At 39.3% G+C, this 19,307-nt stretch overlaps 1 protein-coding gene across 6 annotated transcripts in view; it reads right to left on the bottom strand.

The window, feature by feature from the left end:
* LMBR1 (limb development membrane protein 1) overlaps positions 1–19,307 on the bottom strand; it is a 211,275-nt gene that overhangs the window by 78,533 nt on the left and 113,435 nt on the right. For all 6 annotated transcript variants that reach the window (XM_025378728.1, XM_025378726.1, XM_025378727.1 and 3 more), the window contains 4 exons: positions 13,595–13,721; positions 13,034–13,102; positions 12,085–12,149; positions 6,640–6,712 (listed from right to left, as the gene is read on the bottom strand). In XM_025378728.1, coding sequence (XP_025234513.1) covers positions 6,640–6,712; positions 12,085–12,149; positions 13,034–13,102; positions 13,595–13,721 — 334 coding nt within the window. The remainder of the gene's footprint in view (positions 1–6,639; positions 6,713–12,084; positions 12,150–13,033; positions 13,103–13,594; positions 13,722–19,307) is intronic.

Consider the following 19,307-nt stretch of genomic DNA (forward strand, 5'->3'; position numbering starts at 1 on the left):
CAGGCGTGAACCACTGAAAAAATTAGAATCAAGCAGAAAGTAACTGCTATAAGAAGTGATACACTAACTTTTTATCATGAAGATGAAAATAGTATCTAAAGAAACTGAGTTGAACTATTAAGTTCAAAGACTACAATATTTTAAAATAAATTAAACGAACTCCAGAGGTTTTGAACTTAAACAACAAAAAATAATTTCTATTCGTTATGGTACTACTTCTAAAGTTACCCAGTATACCCATAGGCTATACACACACAAATGCTAATTATTTCAATTAATGCCATTGCATTACTTAAACATTTAAACACGTTAAGTGTCTGTGTGTGTGTGTGTGCGTGTGTGTGTGTGTATCCTCTTCATGCTGGGAAGGAATTACAAAAGGTTTTCTACCACAATTAATGTAATGGGATTTTCTGTTGCGCTACTCTTTAGGAGTGTTGGAGTAGAAATGGTTCTTAATTACTCATACTCCATGGCCAAAACAGTAAGGGGAAAACTGTCTTCTTTCAGCCTCTTCACTAACACTCCAATGCATATGGTCTTCCTGTCCCTCAACTTTGGTGTGTCCTTGGCAGTCTCCACTATGGGCCTTCCTAAGAAATCTCTCCAAGTGATTCTGTCTGGTCTTGTCACCAAATTTTACTTTCTCTTCCTTCTTCACTTCTACGGTAAAATGACAACTCTCCATCATGTGCGTTTTTCATCTATTAATTTACTTATGGGACACACGTTTACCACATATCCACCATGTGTCTAGCAACATTATAGAATCAGGTTACAGAGGGAAAGAAAACTAACAAAAATCCCTGCCCCAGTCAGGTGCAGTGGCTCACACCTGTAATTTACAAAAATCCCTGCCCCAGTCAGGTGCAGTGGCTCACACCTGTAATTTACAAAAATCCCTGCCCCAGTCAGGTGCAGTGGCTCACACCTGTAATTTACAAAAATCCCTGCCCCAGAGAGGTGCAGTGGCTCACCCCTGTAATTTACAAAAATCCCTGCCCCAGTCAGGTGCAGTGGCTCACACCTGTAATTTTAATACTTTGGGAGGCCAAGGCTGGCAGATCACTTAAGCCCAGGAGTCTGACACCAGCCTGGGCAAAACCCTGTCTCCACAAAAAAACACAAAATTAGCCAGGTATGGTGGTGGGCGCCTGTAGTCTTAGCTACTCAGGAGGCTAAAGGGGAAGGATCACCTGAGCCTGGGAGGTGGAGGCCACAGTGAGCTGTGATTGTGTTACTGTACTCTAGCCTGGGTGACAGAGTGAGACCTTGTCTCAATCAATATAATTAAATAAATAAATCCCTGGAGTTCATGTTCTAGTGTGGAGAGACAGGCAATATACTTACTAAAAGGCTTAACATGTGAGATAGTAAAAAATGCTACAGAAAAAAAATAATGCAGGAAAGGGGAAGCGTAGAGCAGAGGCAGGACTTAGTGATACAATCGATATCCACAAGGCTCACTCCAGAGTGTGGGAAAGCTCCACGAAAGGGTATTTAGGTAAAGACCTGGAAGAGACAAGGTGGCCGGAAACACAATAAAAATGCCGCAAGGGAAGGGGCTCAGTGGGGGAAGAGCGAAGAGACAGCAGGCATCAGACATGGGGCAGGAGTGAGCAGCCACTGCAAGGACTCTTGCTGCTATCCAGACTGAAACAGAAACCATCATCCGAGGACTTGGAGCAAATAAGTGGGAATATCTGACTCACATTGTCAGAGACTCTCTCTGACTCACTAGGCCCAGGACAGATATGCATGGAAGCCATTAGGAAGCTACCACAGAAACCTCTCCAAGGGGTGACTGCTGCCATACCAGGGTGGTGGCAGCACAGGTGATGAGGCATGGTCAGATTCTGGAGCTGTTATGAAGCTGGAGCCAACAACTTTGCAGAAGGAATCCATATGGGAATTAAGAGAAGGAGACTCCAAGGATTTGGCCTGAGTACCTGGAAGAATGATTTGTCACCTGTAGAGAGGGGCTGATGGCAAAAGAAGTAAAATCTGGGAGTAAGATCTTGAGTTTACTTTGGACATATGTTTAAGATGCCTATTGGACATCCAAACAGAAATGTCCACTAGACAGTTAGATCTTTAAGTTCAAAGCTCAGAGTAGAGGTCACAGCTTATAGGGGGTATTTAAAGCCATGAGACCAGATGAAATAACAAGGGAGTAAAAGCAAATAGAGAATTTGAAGGATGGAGGCATAAGACTTTCCAGGTGAAGAAGTTACAGACACAGAAAAGCTAGAAAAGTAGATTGAGAAAAAAGCAGCCCATTAAATAAAAGGAACAGGAAAGTATGGTGAGCTGAAAACTAAGTGGAATAAAAGATATTTCGAGGAGGAAAGAGAGTAAGATAAGCACTATGAAGTCACAGACCAACTTGACCATGGCATTTCATGGAACAGTAGAAGCAAGAGTGAGTTTCAAAACAAAATGTGAAACCCATGAGCACACAACTCTTGTGAGCTTTGCCATGAAGACCAAAGGAATGGGTGGTGAGCTGGAGGAGATATGGGGTCAAGGCAGATTCCTTCCTCTGTCTCCTTCTGGGAAAATTATAGCATATCTTTATGCCGATGGAAAGGATCCAGCTGGGGAAAAACTGGATCATGACAGAGAGACAGACAGAAAGAGTACAACTGCTAGATCGTGTCCTTGAATCGGCAAGAAGAGATGGAATCCAGGGCACCAGGGGAGCGCTGGCATTAGCCAAGCACACAGACAATTCAGCCACAGCATCGAGGGAAAAGGCAGCAGGTGTGAGGGGAGCTGCAGGGAGGTGGGTTGGCATGAAGGAAAAAGCTTGTGAAAATTCTCTTATGATTGCTTCTATTTTCTTAAGAAAATAGAAAACAAGGTCACCAGTGGAGATTAAGGATGGTGAAGATCTGAGGGAAGAAAAGACAGAATAAAGTCATCTAGGAGAATGTAAAGTTAATTTAGGATACTGGTCACATATATAAAGGAAGGCCAGGCAGGAGGGTCAGTCAGCCAGCCAGGAGTGAGAGCACGGAACACTGAGAGGAGAGCAGAATGAAGGCTCGGGTTTCACTGGTTCCACTACAATCCAGCAAGACCACGGAAGGGAGCTAAGAGTGTATGCAGGGGACTAATTCTAACAACAGCCCAGGAATGTAAACTGTGCAAGGAAGTAGGGGGATGGGGGAATGATGGAGGGGAGGTGAGAAAAAGGTGTTAGGATCAGGGCATGTTAAATCTCCACACTGAAGAACTGTAGGAAATGGGAGTGCTAGAAGAAGTGAACTGGAAAAAGAAGTGGTAGGTGGAGAGTAGGATGCTTCATTGTAAGATTATGCAGAAGAACTTGAGTGGCTTATGTCACAGGCATGAGCGGGTGAGGCAGACAACCACAGGGACAGGGAAGGAGTGTCCCGGAGTGATGGGAAGGACACACGCACAGACACAAAATCACCACGAAAAAGGCACAGAATCAGAGAAGGATTAGAAACGAGGAGCAAAAATCCTCCAGCAGGGAGCAGAAAAGGCCTGGGAGGTGAGCACATGGCAGGACTAGGTCACGGTCTGACGACATGAGATCCAAAGTGCTGGAGAGTAGTAAAAGGGAGCAGGAAGGCACCTCCTCAAACTCTAGGACCAGCCAAATGAGGGATGTGGGTAGAAGCGAGCCATCACATAAGCGGGTGGCAGGAATGTGTGCCAAGTTTCTCCGAGCAAGAAAGTGGCAGTTGAAGATACAGGGGTTTTGTGCATGAGTTAACTCTCAGTTCCAAATGGCACAAGCAGAAAGTTTCAGAAGCTAGAGGAAAGTGGAAAATCAGGTCAGAAATGGGACGTATAGAGACAGGGGGGCAGAGTCCAGGGTGCAAGGAGTCTGGATGTTCTGGGTTCCACGTGCTCACCATGATAAAGAGGAGTGACAGACAAAATGTACCCATTAGTCCTGACAGTCCCAAAGCAGATGGCAGAGGGGAGGCTGTGTGCTGCGGGGAAGGGGAAGGCGGCCTGCCGAGATCACAGTGAGTTCTGTGGACATCTCTCTACTCCTGCCATGACAACAGGGACATGAGGGAGGTGCTGTCTTAGCCAAACGACAGGTGCTCTGGGGCTCCCTCCTGTCTCAGAAACACAGAACTCTTTCCTCTCTATTCCTTTTTTCAAGTAGTTAAGCACTAGATAAAAATCTATAAATTCTTGTCCTTTTTTCTCCTCTTCTTCAGTCAACTAGCCTATGGATCTTGAGACTCAGCATCTTAATTCATCTGCACAATATTTAGTGCTTAATTAAGATGTGCAATAAGCAAACAGGAAAAGGAGAAAGGGTAGAGAGTGGCTGATAACAGGATGGCTTACTCAGGATACCAATTAACATTATCACAGCACACAGCTTTGCTTTACTTTACTAACATTCCATGAAACAATAACAATATTAACAGGAACAAAACCTCCCAATAACTTTATACCTATAGCACCATCAAGTGTCAAATAAACAAGTGAGAAGTCACAGTCAGGCATTCCAACACAAAGCTATACTGATTATTTTTAAAACCAGGCATGAAAATTCAACTCCAGCAATATCATAACTAACACAATAACTCATGTTACTTTTAAAAAAAGTAGTGTTATTTCTACAGTGAAGCACTTCTTGGTGCTGGCTGTCACGTTTTTTCGCATAACTGTACAACGGAGCTCAGAGTAAGCCACGCTGACACCCCAAAGATTCCTGCAATGCACACTACGTATTCCAACACACACTAAGAAAGCACCGCCAGGAACTCTATGATAAATCAGCAAAGGAATTTGTATTTTTAAAAAAGTATTTTACTCTCATTATTCTGGAATTCTTTTTACTAGCAAAAGTAAAACAATAAACACTTTACTTTTGTTTTATAATTTAAAACAGAGAGTAACTGTTATAACAAAACACAATAGTCATAATACTAGATTAAATAAAATCCAGGGGGATGGCTTCTCTTACTAACCTCCTATTTCTATTTTCTTAAGAAATGGTGAGTCGTGATTTTTTCAGTCTTGCTTTCCTACACATATTTCTAAGCATACTCTACTGAAGCTCACGATTCTTAATCTGTATTAGTCAAAATGTCCATTTTGCCACAGAACCATTTATGTTATAAACATAAATCATTTAGCTCTTTATTTTCCACCTGAAATAGTCCACAGTGGCTAACCAGCAGCAAACAGCAAAATCATAATTATCCTAACATATCACTTAAGAGTTTCACTGAAAAGATTTCAGACAATCTACCAAACGGATCACAAATAGTGCACGGCCTACCAAAATGGTGTGTAAAACAATTAATTTAGTATTAGTTATCCCCCCATCCTCCCTCCTCCCCAGGTCCGTCCGTCTCTTCTCTGTAACATTTCGACGCCAGGGAGGCGTTTTTACTGATTTTGGCTTGGCTTCATTTTATGAGACATTCAGCCATCTAGCAAGGGTTTCCTTTTCCACTTCTTTACATATGGTCAGCCACTTTTAAATTGGAGGAGCCACAGGATTTATACAGATTCTAGAAAGGCCTTTTTTATTTTTCCTGCTGTGGAAGGGGAAAGTGAGAAAGGCTGTACTTCTGGATTTTGTTTTGTTTTGACTGAAGTCAATTCAAGTTCTTCAGTTCATGGGGGGCTACATTTTACTCTTCCTGGGTGTCAGCCTCCTCATCTGTGAAATAGAAGCGGCGGCTGCCTGAGGCTGAAACCATCCCACAGGCAGGCAGGCAGGCAGCAGCTTGACGCATACTCTTCACCACGCAGGCAGGCTCACTGCACAGCAGCATGGTTATCCAAATAGGATACATTTATTATAACATTCACTGCTTTAAGGAAACTTTATAAAGCTGACATTGTTGACTAAAGTTTGTATCTCTGAAATTAAACAGGTTTAAATATTAAAGTAGTTTTAATTAAGTTAGAAGAATAAAAAACATATGTAGTTCCAGTCGAAAAGTTTATCTGTATCAAATTATAGAATGTTACTGACAAGAACCCTCTAGAACAGATACAAACTGAAATTCTTGGATCTAAGAAAAAAGCTCTAAAATATTATGAACACTTTTGGGGTGATGATTTACATTCACTATTTATAACTGAAGAAAGTAGGTATCTACCTATTTCTCAGTATTTCATAAACTAACCTTCTATTTTATACCTACTCTTGAATCATGTTTCTGAAATGCAGTTAGCTATTAATTATCTAATCTTGTTGGCGGGAGACTGGTTTTTCAACATTTGAAAATTACTTAAGTAAAATTAAAGAAAATGTACCTATACTATCTGTTAAACTGTATCATTACTCTTTTCTTCATTGGTTCCTCAAAAATGATCAGTAATTAAAAATTAAACTTTAAAGTCATATGCTTAAAACATAAACACAGTTGGCAGTAGAGAGGTGCCTAGTCCCTCAGTGGCCAAAGTCTTACAAAGAATGGGTCTTGCTCGGTTACAGCTCATCTCAGCCAGGGTCTGCAATAAACCTCGCTTCACCAGGGAAGTTCCTTTGTTACTCTAAAGTGTCCTCCTCTTGTAGCAGCACAAGATACAGAGAGGTTTATATTTTTTCCCTTCAATTATCTATCTTTTTGAAATTAAAGAGTTTTTTTTTTATCCCAGTCTAAATATGTAATATATACATACCATTTAGTCGTCTCTGGAGTGCTTCTTCCTCTAAGGTAATGATATAAATCTGTTCATCCAGGTCTTCAAGAATCTAAATTTAAAGATAAAACTATTCAACAATGCAACGTTACAAAACTAATGCTTATGAGACCATTTAGGCTTTTTGGTCTATTTATTTTAGATAATGTATTCATTCAAATTTCTAAGAACCCAAAATAAAAAAGCTCCAACTATTTTATTTATAAATTAAATATAAATACTTTAGTATATAACCAAACACATCAAAAGTTATCACAAACCCTATATACATTTAAATTGGATATTTTTAAAGTTTAAGGGATTAAACTAAGGAACTCTTCTCAATGGCCAACAAATGTATGAACTTTAGGGTTTTTTAGTGACGTTCTGAGATGCGGGTTACATGTATGAATTTTTTTATTATTTATTTATTTATTGTTTATTTGTTTGTTTGAGACAGAGTCTCACTCTGTTGCCCAGGCTGGAGTACAGTGGCATGATAATCTCAGCTCACTGCAACCTCTGCCTCCCGGGTTCAAGCAATCCTCCCACCTCAGCCTCCTTAGTGGCTGGGACTACAGGCGCACACCACCATGCTCAGCTAATTTTTGTATTTTTAGTAGAGACAGGTTTCACCGTGCTGACCAGGCTGGTCTTGAACTCCTGACCTCAGGCTATCTGCTTGCCTCAGCCTCTCAAAGTGCTGGGATCATAGGCATGAGCCACCATGCCCGGCCTACATGTATCAATTTTAAACAGTCAAAAAACTAATTACGGTAAATAACTACAGTAAATACACGCCCAAGCCAATATTTTAGAGATAGAAGGAACAGACACCCAGTCCAACATTTGTTTTCTCATTTACATTTACCTACATAATGTCTACAACAAGAAATCCATAAACTACATCAGAAACATGCAATACTTTCCATTTATATCATCTATACGTACTAAAAACGCTCCATGAATATTAAAGATTGGTATTATCAAAATCATCCAATAGATCGAAATCTAGAGAAGGGGTATGTTTACATATAAACCAAGTTATACAACAGTAATTCAAAAAAAAAAAAAACCACACTAATAATTTACCAATTGTATGGGATATTGTCTGCATTGTTAAAAAACCTAAAATTGATTTAATTCTAGTTTTGTTAACATAGCTATCCTTCTGAGAGGATCCTTATTATCTTCCTAGCTGTAGGGAAAATCTGAAAGAAGTCTAGAGCTGCTATCAGTGTTCCATATCTTCACCTTCAAACTACTTACACTCAGCAAAAAAATAAACTGTGAGGAGCTAATGGACAAAAAGATAGAAACCATATATACATCTCCTTTCAGATTTTAAAGTATTTTCAGAAAACAGATTTTCAAATCATGCAATCCCTGTCAGATGTCAAATTTATACAGCTGGTGTGAAATTTATTTGAAGCAATCCAATAATTCCCAGCCTTTCAACAAATCCTTACGGTCCCCTCTGACCTAGCACTGAACTCATCACTGGCACACATACCAACTTGATCCTTGAGAAGCCTGACTTGGAAGGTGAGAAAAAATAAATACTAAAATAATAATCAACAGTAATCAACAAATAAATATACAAACAAATAATGACAAAGAATGACCATCCTATGAGGAAGAAAGCAATAGGAAGAAAAGGGGAAGGGATACCTAAACGGCCAGCCAGCAAGCCCTCTCCAAAGAGGAAACATGTAGGCTGAAAATGCGTGCTACTCCTGAGGAGAAAGAGTGCTACACAGAGAGGATCTACTGGATGCAATGGGTCAGGGGAGAGGAATCCCAGAGAAAACCCACATGTCTGGGACCAGGTCCTTGGGGGCCATCATCCGAAGTTCCTTTCCCATCAACACTTCTCTTCACTTTCTACTATCTGGATCAGAATTGACATTTTTTACTTAAGGTCTAACGCATACAAAATGATTTTTATCTTTCTTATGCAAATCATCCAAGAATTACTTATCACCACTGGTATGTCTTAGGTGAATGCGTGACTGATGTAGTTTGGCTATTTGTCCCTTTCAAACCTCGTGTTGAAATCTAATCCCCTGTATTGGAGGTGGGACCAGGGGGGTATTTAGGTCATGGAGGTGGATCTCTCATGAATAACCGATTTGGTGCTGACCATACAGTAATAACTGAGTTCTTGCTCTATTTGTTCACATGACAGCAGGTTGTTCAAAAGAGTGTGGACCTCTCTCTTGCCTGCTCCCTCTCTTGCCCTGTGACACAAATGCTCCTCGTTCAACTCTCGCCATGATCGGAAGCTTCCTGAAGCACTAGCCAGAGGCAGGTCCCAGTGCCATGCTTCTTGTACAGCGTGCGGAACCATAAGCCAAATAAACCGCTTTTCCTTGTAAATTACTCAGTCTCAGATTTATACCAATGCATAATAGACATGCAGTGGCAATGTGAACAACACACATATATTTGTGTTAAGTGCTTATGAGCACCATCCTCCTTGATTTCTACAACACTCCTGTGAAAAACAGACTGTTCTCATCTCCATTTTATATTCCAAGAAACAGGGTTACCAAAGAAATGTTACGTGCCTTCAAAGCCTATACTCAACTACTATGGGCTAATGGGGGCTTAAATATGGGTAAGACATAGTCCTTGACCTCAAACGGCTTATATTCTAGTGTAGCAGAAGAGATCAGATGAATTTAAAAAATAATTAGAAGATTTGTGAAAGTCATAATGATGGCTTAAATAAAACACTACAAAAGTTCAAAGGAAGAAAAACTATTCCCAGATGGAGAGAAAGAAGTTTTGGCCGGTGTTTTTGATGGCAGTAGCATAGCAGCATCTTATCTGACAGCTTCAACTACCAAAAGAAAGGCATTTCAATCAGAGGAAACTGAAAGCAAAACACAGAAGTGGAGGGGTACAAAGTCCACTCGGCAAGAAAGCGGTTTTACAGGCTGGCGCTTACAGCCAAATAGAATGGCAGAGCAGCCTCTGGTCTGAGAGCAGCCTCTGGTCTGTAACCAGCCTCTTGGGTTCACATTCTGCCCCGTCATAGATCTCTGATCTTGTACAAGCTACTTAATCTTCCCGAAATGGCACTAGTTAAGCCGTAAAATAAGAATACCACTATCTAACTTACAGGTTTGTCATCAGGATAAAATGAAATTATGTGTGTAAAATACAGTGTTTATTGCTAGCATATACAATACCCTCAATTACTCAATAAATAATCTTTATTACTGAATGTTACCAACAAGAAAAGAAACAAAGATAAGACTCTGAGGACACCGTTAATGTTAGAAATGCAAAATGCTTGTTCCCCGTGCCACAAAGAAATAGCACCCAAACATTAATTTTGTCAGCAAGGCAATTTTTATTTCTACAGAAGGCTGAGACTCGCAAACGGAGTAATGGCGAGAGCACACCTGGACGGGAAGGGGAAGGAGTTCTTATTCCTGACCTGGGGCCCTACTGCTGTGTCACTCCCCTACTGGCTAGGGTTGGAACACACAGTCTAAGCTAATTCCGACTGGCTAATTTAAAGAGAGCAGGGGTATGAGCCAGAGTGGCGGGGTGACGAGTCTGGTGGGAAGGACGGTTAGGAACAGGTAATTAAAGGTGACTTAGGTCAGAGCAGGTGACCAGGAGTGACTCAGGTCAAAGAAGGTGACCAGGGGTGAGTCAGGATGGAGCAGGTGACTAGGGAACAGATGTGAACTACTGATAAGGACTGGTGGGAAAGTTGTTTACTGAAACTAGAGGCAAGGGGGAAAACAGAACCAGGAATTTAAACTTTAAAATGGAGAATCAAAGAAGAAGAGAGCTGAACATACTGACATACTGATTCTTTGAAGAGAAACTTGGGGTTCACTATATTTAACATTAATAAGAGACAAGTTAAGGAGAAAAATTAGCTTGGGGAAGGGAGCTAAGTAAGTAGTTTCATTTTATATACGTTGAGTTTTCAGCTCCATGGGTTATTCAATTATAGCACTTAAAATGTACTATAATTTGTTTCCATTGTCTTTTCCTCATTAGAATGAGGCATTTAAAAGTGATGTGGAAATGGCAAGATGGTTTAGGAGCAGAGCATTAATAGAACTTTTGACCAATGATAGAACTTTAAACATTTGCCTATAGTTAGGGGTCAGGAAGCAGAAAAGGAGAAAGAAGACCAAACAAACAAACACACAACAACAACAAATGTAGGAAGGAACTAAATGAATGCAGGAATGCAGTGTCACAGAACCTCCTTACAAGGGAAAGGAATTCCATGACTTGACAGCACGTGTGTGGCACACAAGTATGTTTACAACATTTATATACTTTTTGTAAAATGTATTTATGCATTTTTTATAAATAAAAAATTAAACTTTACCTTTAAAATATAAAAATATTATGATTTTTAAAAATAAGTAAGCATTTATTAAAATAAAAGTATATCCCCTGTAACACTTCCTCAGTATTTTCCCTAAATGAATCATGACAAGGAAGACAAACACATAACTACAACGATTTAGTAAGTATTACTAGTGAGACAGAAACAAAAGGGAACATGAGAAAGGCAAAGAAAGGAGTTTAGTTATTTGTCCTTGAAGAAGCAAGGCAAGGTTCAAAGCTATGTAGACAGCGGAGTTGATATTTGAGCTAGGCCGCAGGAGGCTGCTAGGTGGCTGGAGCAGGTAAGAGGCCTTGGAGGGAAAGAGACAGTCCTGGAGACAGAATGCACAAAGCCTATTCAGAGCACAGCAAGTTCGCTCATGAGCTAGAGTGACAGTAAACAGAGGGACAGCTAGAGGAAAACTTAGCGTGGACCAGGCTGTGAAAGGCTTTGTAACATGTAAGTAGTTTACACTTGAGTTCACAGGCAATGAGGATCCATGAACGTAAGTGACAAATTTCCTAGGTGTAGCTAAGAAATCATTTTTATATAATTAAATATCTGACAAAATAGAGACCAAAGAAAGCGACAAATCATTAGAATTACAATCAACTGAAAATCATTTAAAAACTAATATATAGTGTTTCTAAGATTAAAGGCAAAGTATGGTTCAATTAATCGAGACATAATATGCAGGCAAATTTTCAGAAATATAACCGTTTTATAAATTAAAGCATACATGTAAATTTTGAAACAAAATCAAGGTACTTTTTGATATTAGGCAATGGACACCTAAAATACCTGTAAATATTTGTAAATTTTGTCCTAAAATTTGCTACAGGAATTTTTACCTGTGCGCCTATAGGTAGTATTTTAAAAGCAAAACCAAATTTGGTTTCCAAAGATTGGAAATTTAACCAAAGTTCTATTAAAAAAAAACTTAATAAAACAACAATTTGAGTGATAAATGTACAAAAAATATTCTTCTATTTCTAAGTGCTAGCTCACAATCTAAAAGATGCTCAAATGTAACACATTTATTTAATAAACAAAATGATTTATAATTAAATACTTACTGTTGGCTTCACTAGCAACTGACCCATCACTGTGAACATACGAGAAAGGCCAACTGGTGTACACACTGCAGAAATAAGATCACCAAAAGACAGAAAGCGACATTAGAGAGCTTGGAGAGATAAACAACTAGACCGTAAAAATAAGGGAAATTCAAAGATTATCATTTTAAGAACATTATTCTCTCCAACTGAGATTCTAGTGTTTTGTCAGAGGACTCTTCACCATCATCAATAAACAAGCTAGAGGGGGCCTGTGACGAGGATAGGTGTAATTAGCTCTGAAAGATATGTGACAACAAAAAAAGGCTTAGAATAATATTCAAGATTCTAGCAGTTGAATAACTTAAAATACTTTTGGTTAAAATAAAGAAAAATGAGTAAAGAACAGGTTAAATTTCAAGTATTAATAGGACTGAGAAACAAACAAGAATATCTAAAGGTGACAACCATAGTCTTAAGTCCTTTAAACTACATTTATCTACTTATAACATCCCTGAGATAGGCTGTGATGCTTTAAGTAAAACAAAACAAACTTTTAAAAAACCATGAACTTATCATAATAATTCTACCATTTCCATTTAAAAGTAGAATCTAGCATTATGACAGGTATGGGGATGAGGGTATGGCATGTGTGTATGAGTGTGCATACGGTTTGTGTGTCAGTGTATGTAAGTATGACTGTGTGTGAGTGTGTGAGTGAAAGTGTGTGAGTGTGTGTGTGTATCTGTCCGTCTCACTCTACAACTCGGTAGAAGAGGCTTTCCTTAGAGAACAATAAAAGCATCTTATTATTTCAAAGTTTCCATTTATCAAAATTTATTTGAATAAAAATAGCTAAGGCGAACTCAAAAAAATCTCCAAATAGTTAAGAAATCTCATCAGAAAACTTCCCTGAATTTTCCAGAATAAGGACAACTCTACTTTTCTATTAAGTCTGAAAAATACTTACAGAGAAGTAACAAACATCCCATCAATGATATACAGGAATATAAATAGGGTAGATAGAACTCCCAGAGATCTATTAAAAAAAAGTAAATATATTTTAACAAATCCAAAATATTGCACATTAAGATACAATCAATCTATCTTACGATAAGATAGAGGCTGACTACACCTCACGTAAACATTGTAATTGCCTATTTGAGTTTAAGCCATATAATTTCTAAACTGTACAATAAAAAGATCTAAAATAGAAAACCAAGAAGTAACCCTTTAGCAAAACCTGTTTGGAGGGAGAAAAAAAGTCTCCACGGAATTTGAAGAACAGAAACCAATTAACAACAACAACAGAAAATCTGAAAAGCTGCTTACTTATTCTTCACATATAAAAGAAATAAAACTTCATTTTTAGATAAAGATACCTAAAGATTTCTTAATTCTGTAAATTAACATCAAACATCTTTGTTAACTATACAAAGAATTATTTAAATGTTTTTAAAATTGAGTGTGTAATTATATCCCAAACTATAGTTTCCAGTAAAGAAACTGGCTAAAACAAGGAAATCCATACCATATAAAGATTCCATGCTTGCAGCATCATTGTCAATGAGTGCTGAAGCTACCCACACTATCCCAAGAATGAGTAATGCAAGAAGAAGAAGCATGACCAGAGTCTCTAAAATGCGGGCCCGGATTCCCTGAAAAATACAGTAGAAATATAATTTTAGTATTTTACTTCACTTCATGAACAATAAGGTTTCTGCCTATATGAAAGCATAAAATAATCTCTTGGAAGGAGAAGAAATTTATATTTATGAACAGGAAAAATACACTAAGTACCTATAGTTTACAATGTTTAGACTGACTTTTCAAAATTATGGAAAATATTATCAAGCTTGGATAAAACAAAAAAAAAACTTCATAAAAAACATCTGCAGAGCCATTTTTAACAATTAATTACTTTCCTAACACTTTCCACTAACAAAGCAGATTAATGAATTTCTATCTGTGATTCTAATCAAGGGAATAGAAGGCTAATTATGGCATAGAGCCAGACAGTCCAGTGAGCACTGAACTTGGGGTGCCACAATGCTCCGAGCTGCTGGAGAGTGCGGGCTCTCTCTAGCATGGACTCTGGCGCTCCTCACAGCCTCCGGAGCCCTCTACTGTGCCGCTGAAGAACTGTCATTGCAACCCAGCATTATAAACTATAGAGATACTGCTTTTACCAATTCTATATGATGCTTTTCTTCACATTCTATAGAATTCTCATTAATCCATGAGACAAGAATACAATAATATAATCATTATGCACAATTTTGTTTTAAATGCAAAACAAATTCTGACCTCAGGACCAAACTAAAGGCCAGACTTTTAAAACTTAACACCTGCAGAGTAAGACAAAAACAGAAACTTCTTCTACTCCCCAAAAAGTCACCAAATGATTGAATCTGCAGCTATAAGTTAAAGGTTCATGTTGATATTTTGCACTGCAATGCACTAACCTACAATTATCTAATACAACCAACAAAATTATAAATACATCCATATTTCTCAATAAATCATGTAATCTCATTCCACATTTAACATAAAAATGAGTTATAAAATTCCAAAACATACACTTATTTCAATTTTGTCCTAAGTATTACTTTCTAATTTCTGAATTGCAGGAATAGGCACCCAGTTCTTCAAATTCAATAGAAAGGAAAGAAAACGTCCTAAAAGCATGGAGAAGTATACCTAGCCCTAAATGATGACCTCTGAGGTGAAGTGGCTTTTTCTTGCTAGTCCTTCAACAACATCGCAGACTTGCCACAGGGCTGCACTTGGCAAGTTTAAAACACCTCCTCAAATCTGAGAGTCAGCTCACCTTAAGTGTTCATAGCACGGGAGGCCAGTGAACCAGAATGAATCAGGCTGGTATTTAACACATGAGATCTCATAGAAAGCAGCTATTAATCACAGGAGATGAAATGTGAATAGTCACAAAACACACTACAACAAAACACACTACTACTTTGCTGAAGAGTCCTCTGAACTTCCACTTCACAACTTCCAAACTATTCAAGATGCTGATATGGTTTGGTTGTGTCCCCACCCAAATCTCATCTTGAATTGTAATCCCCATAATCCCCATGTGTCGTGGGAAGGACCCAGTGGGAGGTAACTGAATTATGGGGGCAGTTTCCCCCACGCTGTTCTCATGATAGTGAGTGAGTTCTCACGAGATCTGATGTTTTATAAGCGTCTGGCATGTCCCCTGCTGGCATTCATTCTCTCTCCTGCCACCCTGTGAAGAGCTGCCTTCTGCCATGATCACAAGTTTCCTGAGGCCTCCCCAGCCATGTGGAACTGAGAGTGAATTAAATCTCTTTTCTTTATAAATTACCCAGTCTCAGGTATTTTTTCATAGCAGTGTGAGACAGATAACAGACTAATACAGATACCAAAACATAATCTACCACCTGTAACAGTGACTTCTCTCTTCCTTTCTTCCTCCTCCCCTCCTTTTCTCTCTAAAATCCTTTTTATTACACATTAAATATTTTGTGGAAAGCCCATCAATAAACGGACAAAAGGAGATAAAATTTTATCGTTGTTCTAGTGTTTGTGTTACACTCTCTCAATTCTGTCTTTCCTTGCCTCCAACCAGCCCCTAAGAAATACATGAACTAAAGGGTGGGGCTCCCAAAACAAGTCACGTATGCATTATACCTGTAATATATATGAACTAAACAGTGGAACAGCGTCAGAAGTGTTATGATATAGGAACTACACAGTGGTAGCTCCTTAGAACCGTTTAAAACCCACTGTCCAAAAGAAGTTATAATTGTCACGTTAAATAATTATAACACTGTAACAGTAAGTATAATTTTTAGGATGATAACCAATGTTGGGAAATCAATCACCATAAAATTTACAGACATCCTCTGATATTTTGGTAAGAACTATTTCTTAGCAATTAAACTTGTTTTCTTCAGATATGTGCCTATGTGCTGGGAGACAATGTTCCATGGGTCTCTCACATTTCTGTGCATCCCAAAAGCAGAGGCAGGGACAGATCTTATTTGGAACTGCCTTCTTAAGGTTTGTACAGCAGACGGCCTTGGGATTTAGAGAGAGTATATCTCTGAAGCAAAGGACAGGTTTGTTTACTGTCTGGTAGCACAATGTTCACCTCCTAGCAAAGGTTAGACAGAGTTGCTTGCAGCCCGATATAAATATGGTGAGTTCCCTAGCTGTGATACAGGTCCACTGTGGGGCTTGGGGTCAAGGGGAACTGGCACCAAAAGGAAGCCTGTGCACTTGGTTATGTGCTGCGCATAACCAAGTCCTTTGTCTCCGACCCAGACATCTCATGTTTACAACCACCATCCATGAAACTGGGAGACTAACTTGTTAGTTTGCAAGCAGAATAAAATCTCAGACCCTTCACAGTTCTTGATGGTTTTTGGTGACAAGGATAGAAGACTAACAGACGGCTTTCTGGAAAAGAGAGGGGCCCATGCAGATTGGCTTAAGGGATATGAGAAGACTCCTGGGATCTATTAACAGTAGTTAGTGCGCGCACCCAAGTGGTGGGCAAGCAGGAGGAGCAGGGACCCCGAGCAGTGCTAGCTGCTGGCGACAGTCTGCAGGCTGAGGTAGGTAGTGAGGCTGAGCCCACTGCTGGCTAGGTTGTTAGTCCCTCTCCTCTGAGCGGAAGCAGGAAGGAATGTCATCATGATGGCATTCCTTGAAATGCCATCATTTCAAGCGAGCCCAGCAACACCGCTAAAAGATACTGTGGGTACAGTTGCTCAATCAAGGAGTCCCAGAGCTGAATAAACAGTGTCAGGAATGAGGCTACAGACCTATGCCTAAACTGATGTCATTACAAATATGGTTGAGCCATGAGTAGCCACTTGCCGCTCAAAAAGAAAGGCGCCTTGCGATGTGGGCCAGTCACTTTTGCCATGTTCCTTCATCTGTCCTCCCCCTACTCGGACCTCAGATGCTTAGGAAAAAAGATGATGGGGTAAAGTGGGGGTCTCCCTGTCCTTCAGGGGAGTAAAAGCCGTACAGAGCCCCCTGAGCGTGCAGGGGAACTTCAGGAAGGAGAGGGACTCTAACTCAGGGCTCTGCTGAGTACAGCAGCCCACGTCACCATCCTACCTCGTCCTTCACAAAGGACTGTGAGGTGACTGCACGGAAATGTTGGTGAACAATGACAATTTTTTTCTAAATAAAGAGAAATATAAATAATGATATATATAGTTATAAACTAAAATGCAATGCCAAAAAATATTTTTGAAAGAGAAGTCATTTAATAATAATTTCTGATTATCTTATACATAAAGAAGTAGACATTTAGATGAGAAAAAAAGAGTTAAAGAAAAAATTTCATTTTAAATAGGGGTCATTTAAAATGATAGTATTTCACTTTTTATTGACAATAGAGATTAAAGTTAAATAATGCTATTAAAAACTTCTTACCACTAATCTTATTAGTATCAAAATAACAAAACTAGTAACAGTAATAGTAACTAGTATCAAAAGTAGTATTACTAAGATATTAGAAAATAGAACAAAAAAGTAATAGTTAATATAGTAAAAAACGGAAAACAGGTTTAGCAAAATATTAACAAACATAACAAATTATATAAAATACAAAAACAGGAAATGATAAAAACCAAATATATCTACTATAACTATATATACAAATTAGGTCAAAAACCAAAATTAACTGTCTAAGACCTATCAAAACTAAAGTGATACTAAAAGTGAAAATGATTAAAAAATTATGGTTTAATATTTAAAAAATGTAACAGGAATCTGGTTTAAATATAGAAGAATGCAAAACAAAAAACATTAAATGGGATAAAGTAGGACATTTTATACTGATGAAATTTACTATCCACTATATTATTATATTTTTAGATTAACTGATGAGTACACAGGGCTTCATTGTCATTATTCTTCATACTATATTTAAATAAATAGAAAATCGGACTGGGCGCAGTGGCTCACACCGGTAATCCCAGCACTTTGGGAGGCCGAAGCGGGTGGATCACTTGAGGTCAGGAGTTCAAGACCAGCATGATGAAAGCCCATCTCTACTAAAAACACAAAAATTAGCTGGGCCCAGTGGTGGGCACCTGTAATCCCAGCTACTAGGGAGGCTGAAACAGGAGAATCGCTTGAACCTGGGAGGCGGAGGCTGCAGTGAGCCAAGACTGTGCCACTACGCTTCAGCCTGGGCGACAGAGCAAGACTCGGTCTCAAAAAAACAAAAAACTAAATAAATAAATAAAATAGAAAATCTTTATTCATTACATCTACATGTTTACGCAAATTTGATATTAATAAGAAATTCATTTAAAATTTTAAAAATAAAAAATTCCTAAGTATGCGTCCATTGTGATGAGCTGCCACTCCTCAGTAATACCATCAGCTTCGGAGGCAGCCGAAGGTCAGAGAGCCCAGCCTTGACATTAGAGGGCCTCAGGGCACTGAGGGCCTAACTGGGTGGTTTGGCTTCAGCGGTGGATGAGGAAATAGGGTTTCCCCCAGGAGGTCTCTGCCACTTTTTCACACGAAACTTTGATGCCAGGTAGGGCCAGGCAGGTTGAGCTCTAGGACAGACCATTGTTATTTGGCCAGGAGGCCTGTTAAGCCTCTTCCGTTTTACTGGGCATGGAATCTAAGTTGCTCCACCCCAGAAGCGGGATGCCAGGCTAGAGAGTCACATGGCCCCACAGGCTGGGCAATCCATTTCAACAAGGGCTGAGCAGATTCACTGCCGTCCGTTCTCAGGAGTCCGCTCGCAGGCAGTGGCAGCCAGGAGAGGCACTGTTATTTCAGGAATTGGTCTCATGGAGTACTTGGGAGCTATTAAGTCTCTCACAAAAGTTGTGATATTAGCGTCTCCTCCTGGGGCCCTATACTGTTTATATTGGGCCAAAGGGAGGGCACAGTCCCTGAGGCCAAGCATGCATAGTACGATCATGTAAAACATGAATACCAATTTAATAGAGTCAGCAGTACAAGCTACACCACAAACGGAAGAAGCCCAAAGACCCTACTCAAAAGGTCACCTGACGCCAGGCTCAGTAGCTCACACCCGTAATCCCAGTGCGTTAGGAAGCTGAGGCAGGAAGATAACTTAAGGTCAGGTGTTCAAGACCAACCTAGCCAATACAGTGAGACTCTGCCTTTACGGGGAAAAAAAAAAATGTTTAACAATTAGCTGGGCACAGTGGTTCATACCTGTAATCCTAGCACTTTGGGAGGCCAAGATAGAA

This window comes from Theropithecus gelada, chromosome 3, assembly GCF_003255815.1.
Source record: "Theropithecus gelada isolate Dixy chromosome 3, Tgel_1.0, whole genome shotgun sequence".
NCBI lineage: Eukaryota > Metazoa > Chordata > Mammalia > Primates > Cercopithecidae > Theropithecus > Theropithecus gelada.